Below are 7,327 nucleotides of genomic sequence, written 5' to 3' on the forward strand. Positions count from 1 at the left end.
TGTGTGTGTGTGTGTGTGTGTGTGTGTGTGTGTGTGTGTGTGTGTGTGAACCTCACTTACCAACACCTTAAGAGACATTCGTGGCCTCTCCCGTTACACCACTTCTATTTTCCCATTTCAGGTCTTTCCCCAGCAACTACTGGGACAAGTTCATCAAGCGCAAGGTGAGTGTCTGAGAAGCCGACCCAGTATTTTATAAGAGTACATCACTTAAACCTGTAGTTATGAACTTGTGGAAGCTGACATGGTCATACACACAAAAATATAAGCTATCTTTAAACCTGTTGTAATATTATACCTGTCATTTTGGATTCACATTAAGATGACCTAATTTGATAAAGGCTTGTTCCATGAATCCACGTTAAAAGATTCTTGTTTACATATGAAGTGTTTACCTGCTATGTGAAGGTGATTGTGGAGTTACATTCTCTGAGGTAACAATTCAATCAAATAGCAGTGAAATTCAACTTCGCTCTGGGTGCATGAACCTTAAAAAAAACACTGAAATAAAAAAAAATTCAGATCTGTATTTTGTGTCTTAATATTAAACTGGAGGTTAGTAGTCCCAGTCTGATTCAGTGATTACGCTGACTTTTGCTGTACCATGTGTGTGTTTGTGGGTGTAGGTGATCAACAAATACGGTGACATGTACGGAGCTGAACGCATCGCTGAGCTCCTGGGCCTGGACAAGAGCGCTCTCGACTTTGACCCCACAGTGGAGACTGTGGAGAAGGAAGCCTCCCTGCTCTCCTGGTGAGAACGCACTCCTTGTTTACCGAATTCTGTTCTCCAATATGGACATGAACAGCCAACAAATGTAAAAACCAATGCTGTTGGATTCAGGAATAAAAAACAATTCCCTCTACATTACAAGTTTTTATCATCAAATATGTAGAGTGATTGAAATGTTTGCTCACAATAGACCAAAAATTTATATCATCTGATATTACTTAAAATATCAGCTATATTAAGAAATATTAATTTTTTACGTTTGATATGTCAACAACCCCATTTTGTCTTTCATTCACAGGCTGAGCTCCATCGATACCAAGTACCACATCTGGAAAATGGGCGTGGTTTTGACCGACAACGTGCGTTTATTTTATAACGTGTACTAAAAGCACTGTGCTTGACTGAAATTGTAAAAATCATTCAAACTGTCATGTGTCCGTAATGAGTCTCCTTCTTTTCTTTGCCAGTCCTTCCTCTATCTGATCTGGTACGCCACCATCTCCATTTTTGGACACTTCAACAACTTCTTCTTTGCTGCTCATTTGCTGGACATCGCCATGGGCATCAAGACCCTTCGCACCATCCTGTCTTCTGTCACTCACAACGGGAAGCAGGCAAGTGGTTCAACCACCAGAGGGAGCAAGAGTACGGATTAGAAATTCCACAGCAGTCACTACATGCTAAACGTAGTTCGGCATAAAAGCGTTTTTTCTTAAAACTTCCATTTTCCCCTTTTTTCTGAGCTTCTACTCAGAATTAGAAAACCTTAAAACTAATAAATCCTTGATGAGCCTTTGAACTTTTACAACTTCAGGGAAAATGTGGAGAAGTATTGAACTCCTGTCTTGATCAACTGTGATTCGTCTCACATCTATGTTGATACTTCCTTTCTGTGAATAATTAACATCTGCTCTGTGACAGAAAAACAACCAGCGTCATGATTCATACTGAACACCAACCTAATCAAATCAAGAAATTATCTTCTGGGGGAAAATAAAAAGGACCAAGGCCTTGAAATAGACACTGGATGTCTACACAGACTCAATCATCCAGAACACAGGACATTTGGAAGTCACGAGGAAGAAATTTAAATACAAAAGTCAAAGAGGCAAATGGAATTTTCCATTTTATTCACAGTTTGGTGTCGCTCAAGGATTGTTGTGAGAAACTTATTTCATGTTATAAATGAAACCAAATATGTATTTTTAAACCAGTAACTTCCAACCAGGGGTACATGGAAAGATTGGACAATGGGTCTACTGATTTGTAAAAATACCTATATATTTACCTGGAACATAATGTTTGCAAAAACTAGTTTGACTAGTTAGATAACAAGCGAAGTCTCAACAGTGAGCTACAGGTTTGCAAAAAAACAAGTCTGAAATAGGTCTGTAAAAGTAATTAATCAACTTATTTAATCATTAGCTTATCTACCATGTATACATGTTAGATAGTTTGCTAAAAGTAATGTAGAGATGGTAAAAAAAAAATAGATTCTAATCTACAAATAATAAACTAATAAACAGATTGAATAACTAACTTAAGGTAATGAATAAATGGTTTAAAAGGGAAGGAATAATGGATAAAAGGTGTAACGTCAGGACACAAGGTAGGAGTATGAATGCCACTTTTGCAATAATTTCCACACTTATATAATCAATAATGTTTAATAACATCAAACTCAAATTTACCACTCATTAGAAGAATGATTGTTAATAGTATTTGAGATCATCTGTGGGGAAACATCAGACTGAAAAGGTTGAGACGGTCGTTCTGAGAGCCGACTCAACAGGAGCTGTTTAAGAAAAGTTAAATAACAAAGATGTAAATCGCAGCGTATAGATTTTCTCCAGTGATGTGAATTTGATTTCCTGGAAGTGTGAAAGTCATTGACAAACTGATGAAAGCTGCTTGGTGAAATCCTCTGTTCAGCAGCAGAAGACTTGACAATGATGTCGTTTCTTTTGTGAACCACTTTCCCTTTGGGAAAAAAAAACCCAGACATATATTTATCTCCAAATGTCACCGGGGGAATAAATCAAGGCAAACATGGTGTTTTCACAGTATCATGATAGAAGGTACGGTTGATGAAAAGATATGTGAACAGAGAAATGGAGCAGGAAGAAAAGGATGTAGGCTGGAAGTGATTTGATCAGTTTTACGTCTGATAAGATTTAAAACAGTCCGACACGTGATGGAGGCGGAGCCGCCTGTCATCGATTTCCCCGTCTTACGTTCATCATTCACAATTCAATCAAATCAAATGACGACTCATCTACTGTACTGTTGAATTCACGTACATTTCATCACTTCCATTGGTTTCCTATTAACGTGTGATCATTACAGAACCAGATTTTTAACCAGCGGACCTCTTCCTCTCCTCGTAGCTTGTGCTGACCGTGGGTCTGCTCGCCGTGGTCGTCTATCTCTACACCGTGGTGGCCTTCAACTTCTTCAGGAAGTTCTACAACAAGAGCGAGGACGAGGACGAGCCGGACATGAAGTGCGACGACATGATGACGGTAAACCACCTGACCATCTCTGACATCCAACGTCTTAAACTTTACTTACTTAATATGAATTCATGAAAAATGAGAGACGGGGAAAAAAAATTGAAAATAGTTGAACACACAAGAAACGAGGCTGCAGCTTTGTGCAAGGGCAAATGATTGCAGCTGAAAAAGATTCCTGAGGCCGTCTCTCTGAATGTTTGGCCTTTGTCGGGGCATAAAGGCAGGAGGAGACGACTGAGCTGAGCGGAAAGTATTTTTCATTAGTGAACGTCTTGGTTACAGTCAAAATAGTTCATGCAATGTTTTCAAACAATTCACCTCCTCTGAATTAACGCCGACGCTGTGTAAGACGTTTGTTAAATGTATGGGGGGGTGGGGGGGGGATACAAAGGAACAGCTCACAGATTCTCAGAGTCCGTGTCATTTTTCTTAACTTTTGTTTTAAGACACATTCTTCATCTGGCTTTTTACTTTTTCCCAACAACAGACTCTGAACTCATTGAATCCTTGGCAGCACGGCACATTGGATTTTTACGTTTACGGACTACAACCAAACTCTTTCTCTCCGCCAAATGCTCGACTATAATCACAGTGGTTATGTCACATTACTCCTCTCTAGCACTGCTCAACCATTCCATGGCAGGCGTACTGCACAGAACCTAAGACAGCAGTTTAAAGTTTTTTTTGGATGAACACTTCACAAAAAAGCCAAAAATTGGCTGCACTGGTTTAAAGAAAATTGTGAAAGGACCATGAAGCTGTGAGCTTCTTTCCCTCTGTCCTCTCACCACAGTGCTACTTGTTCCACATGTACGTCGGCGTGAGAGCTGGAGGAGGCATCGGAGACGAGCTGGAGGACCCAGCTGGAGACCCCTACGAGCTCTACCGCATCCTGTTCGACATCACCTTCTTCTTCTTCGTCATCGTCATCCTGCTGGCCATCATTCAAGGTGCTCAACCTTTTCTCTTTTAACGGTCATGTCACATCCATCACTGCCAATGTGAAAGCATCAAAATGTGAGAATTAGATAAGGAAGCGTTTCCCCACGTACATCAGTCGTGTCACGTGTTGTATAGTCTGTGTTAAACACTCTCCTGACGGACTGTTGCACCTCCTTAAGGTTTGATCATCGATGCCTTTGGTGAGCTGAGAGACCAGCAGGAGCAGGTGAAGGAGGACATGGAGGTAAGACTCCAGCCAGGGTGGAAACTACGGGGAACTTTTCAGCCATAAAGGTTTAAAAAGGCACACACAGATGTTGAGGAAAATACTGACACACCTGTGATCTTAATGTAAATAAATAAATCCATCTGACGACCATTAGAATGTCTAGGAAGTGATCTGATGAGATATAGTGAATAGTTTTTATTTCAGTTCAAATTCATAAACAAAGTGCAGTAAACACACAAATACATCCTGTAAATTAGATCAGTGTTTGTATTTAAAACCGTGCCCACTCTCCGTGCTCCACGGTTCTTCAGTGGGTTCAGTCCGTCTCAGTCTCTTCATGTGATCTCACACCGAGAGACTCTGAGTCTGTGAAGTTGGGATCAGAGCTCCGTGGGAGTCGGACCATCTGCTGCAGGACTCCTTGTTCCACTCGTTACTCTGAAGACGGTTCTTTATGAAACTGTAGGTTTCGGCCTCGTCGTCACGTGGCAGAGTGAATAATGAATCTGTGGCAGATCAGATGCCTCCCTGATGATAGTGCATGATGTATAAGATCGGCTTGGGAATCTCAACATCTGAGGTCAGGTGCAGACTGCACGATGTCATCCCAGTAATAATTTGAACAGACAGACTTTTGGAACAAAAATGGGCATCGGGTGCAAAATTCATTTGTCAACAGAGGAAAGACTGACTTCTCCAAACACAGAGTGGAGAATATCACAGAGCTTTGGATGCCTGTGTAACATGAGGAGATAATGTTGGTTCATTTCTTTCTTTCTCATCAAGATTATGCAAAACTTACTGAAGTGATTCACACTGAACTTGGTAGAGGGGCGAACCCAATACACTTTGGTGTGGATCTCGTGAAGGTGGTGGCTCCAGGAATCAGGGTTATGCAACATGGACCAGCTGTCAATCACACTATCCACGCTACAATGCATGCAGTGCTTTATCGTCTATTTAACTCTAAATGAGAACTGGATTTACGAAATGAACATCACGCTGTATTGAAGAAGACTTGAAACTAGAGATTGAACGATAAAATGTTTAATGACGTTATAAATCAAGTGAGAAGTGGATTAATTTTCTCATAAACTTGTATAAAAACAGAGCAGTCAGGTGACGTGCCTTCTCGGGTGTGTTAGTATGGTCGGGGATGATTAATGATACTGAGCTAAAACATAAGTATGGTTGTAGCCTTAGTCATAAACCTATAAACTGAATACAGCATTAATAAGAGTCTTGTGTGTCAGTGGAACTTCCTGTATGGAAGTGTAAACATCCACTCTTCTTCTTCTTTCAGACCAAATGCTTCATCTGTGGAATCGGCAACGACTACTTTGACCGGACTCCTCACGGGTTCGAGACTCACACCTTACAAGAGCACAACCTGGCAAACTACCTGTGAGTGCAGCAGCAACACGCACGCACACACGCACACACGCACACACACACACACACACACACACACACACACACACACACACACACACACACACACACACACACACACACAGCAAACCCATTAAGTTGCATAGGTTTCCCCTCATTCAGTGTGTGAGCGTTCTTTCCACCTCACCCATGTCGTCATCCTCCTCCCACACGCAGGTTCTTCCTCATGTACCTGATCAACAAGGACGAGACCGAACACACGGGTCAGGTATGTGACAACAAACATAATCCAGCTAAAAGTTTTGTTTCAACAAAAACGGAAACAAATCACATCTGATCAATCTCCAGGAAGCAAAGAAAAACCTGCTCACGAACTCTTTTAGGTTTTTACTTGTGCAACACCTCAACCCACTTGATTTGTTGCGTAAGTTCAGCTGGAGGACAAAGCGATGCGTGGGTTTACTTTGACTCTTTTTGAGATATTAACTTGTTATCGTCATGCACCTGAGATTCAACTTGTATTTTTATTTGATGTGCATGTTCTGCTCTTATGTCACAAATACAGCTGAAGGAAGAGAAAAACTTTCAACTGTTTTCTCTGAGTAGAATAAATCAGATCTATTCCTCAGTAGCTATTAATTATTGTTTCTGTGGAAAATATAAACGCGACGTGGATCTGGCGTTGATCAGTGAGGCAAGAATCTACTTGAGATGTTTTTTACTCATTATATGATTCCAACATCGTATATGTCCTTAAAACATGTATTTATCATAACACCATAAAAGCTGCAGCACATTACCTGCCTACAAACATATTTTCTAATTTCCCTCTTGAATCCAAAAATGCAGACAGTTGTGGTTTTTGCGTGTTGAGGTTTTTTGACATCCATCTCTGAGGTTTCCTGTGTGGGCAACGTTCAACTACGCTAGAAATAAACTAATAAACCACATCATTATAGAGTTATTACCAGATAAAAGTTAAGTTCCAGCTCTTCTTCTCCATGACGTGGCCTTTCTCTCTTCTTGAGGAAATAAATTATGCTTATATTTCTGTATCACCAAGTTCATTTCCATTCCTGACAGAAACAGCAGTTCACTAAAATCGGGCAGTGACAAAAAAACGAAGCCCTGTCATGTTCTTTCCATTTTTACTCTGTGCCATTAAAAACGCACGGATATATTTTGAAACAGAAATGTCATTAATTATTCGTGCCATCCTGTATCATCATCTACACTTTTTGTGGACCTCATCCTCCCAGATTTTAACTCTCGGATCGAGATCCGTCCAATACAGATACAACCAGTCAGACCAAAAACGGAATTTGCTGAAACAATAACATGAGCCACATGTTTCAACAAGTGTTTTTTAAACGTGTATTACCTGCGTTTTTAGTGGAGCCGATTGGAAAATAGCCAAAAGATCTTGACACTGTTGTGTTATTATTTGTTGGATAATAACAAATCTACTGAAACTTTCTGCGGGTTGACTGACATGTCTCCGTCCTCTCCCTCCTCCAG

General features: G+C 40.6%; 1 protein-coding gene and 1 long non-coding RNA gene across 5 annotated transcripts in view; one reads left to right on the forward strand and one right to left on the reverse strand.

Moving 5' to 3' along the window:
• The window catches only part of ryr3 (ryanodine receptor 3), a 91,564-nt gene that overhangs the window by 83,112 nt on the left and 1,125 nt on the right, over nucleotides 1-7,327 (forward strand). For all 4 annotated transcript variants that reach the window (XM_035616756.2, XM_047328888.1, XM_047328889.1 and 1 more), the window contains 9 exons: nucleotides 122-164; nucleotides 627-754; nucleotides 1,032-1,092; nucleotides 1,201-1,347; nucleotides 3,121-3,255; nucleotides 4,040-4,196; nucleotides 4,368-4,432; nucleotides 5,721-5,821; nucleotides 6,026-6,077. In XM_035616756.2, coding sequence (XP_035472649.2) covers nucleotides 122-164; nucleotides 627-754; nucleotides 1,032-1,092; nucleotides 1,201-1,347; nucleotides 3,121-3,255; nucleotides 4,040-4,196; nucleotides 4,368-4,432; nucleotides 5,721-5,821; nucleotides 6,026-6,077 — 889 coding nt within the window. The remainder of the gene's footprint in view (nucleotides 1-121; nucleotides 165-626; nucleotides 755-1,031; nucleotides 1,093-1,200; nucleotides 1,348-3,120; nucleotides 3,256-4,039; nucleotides 4,197-4,367; nucleotides 4,433-5,720; nucleotides 5,822-6,025; nucleotides 6,078-7,327) is intronic.
• Nucleotides 4,598-7,184, reverse strand: LOC124849611. The gene is made up of 2 exons (XR_007030118.1): nucleotides 6,778-7,184; nucleotides 4,598-6,041 (listed from the first exon to the last, which is right to left on the reverse strand). It is a non-coding gene; the product is annotated as an uncharacterized LOC124849611 (long non-coding RNA).

Source organism: Scophthalmus maximus, chromosome 18, assembly GCF_022379125.1.
Source record: "Scophthalmus maximus strain ysfricsl-2021 chromosome 18, ASM2237912v1, whole genome shotgun sequence".
NCBI lineage: Eukaryota > Metazoa > Chordata > Actinopteri > Pleuronectiformes > Scophthalmidae > Scophthalmus > Scophthalmus maximus.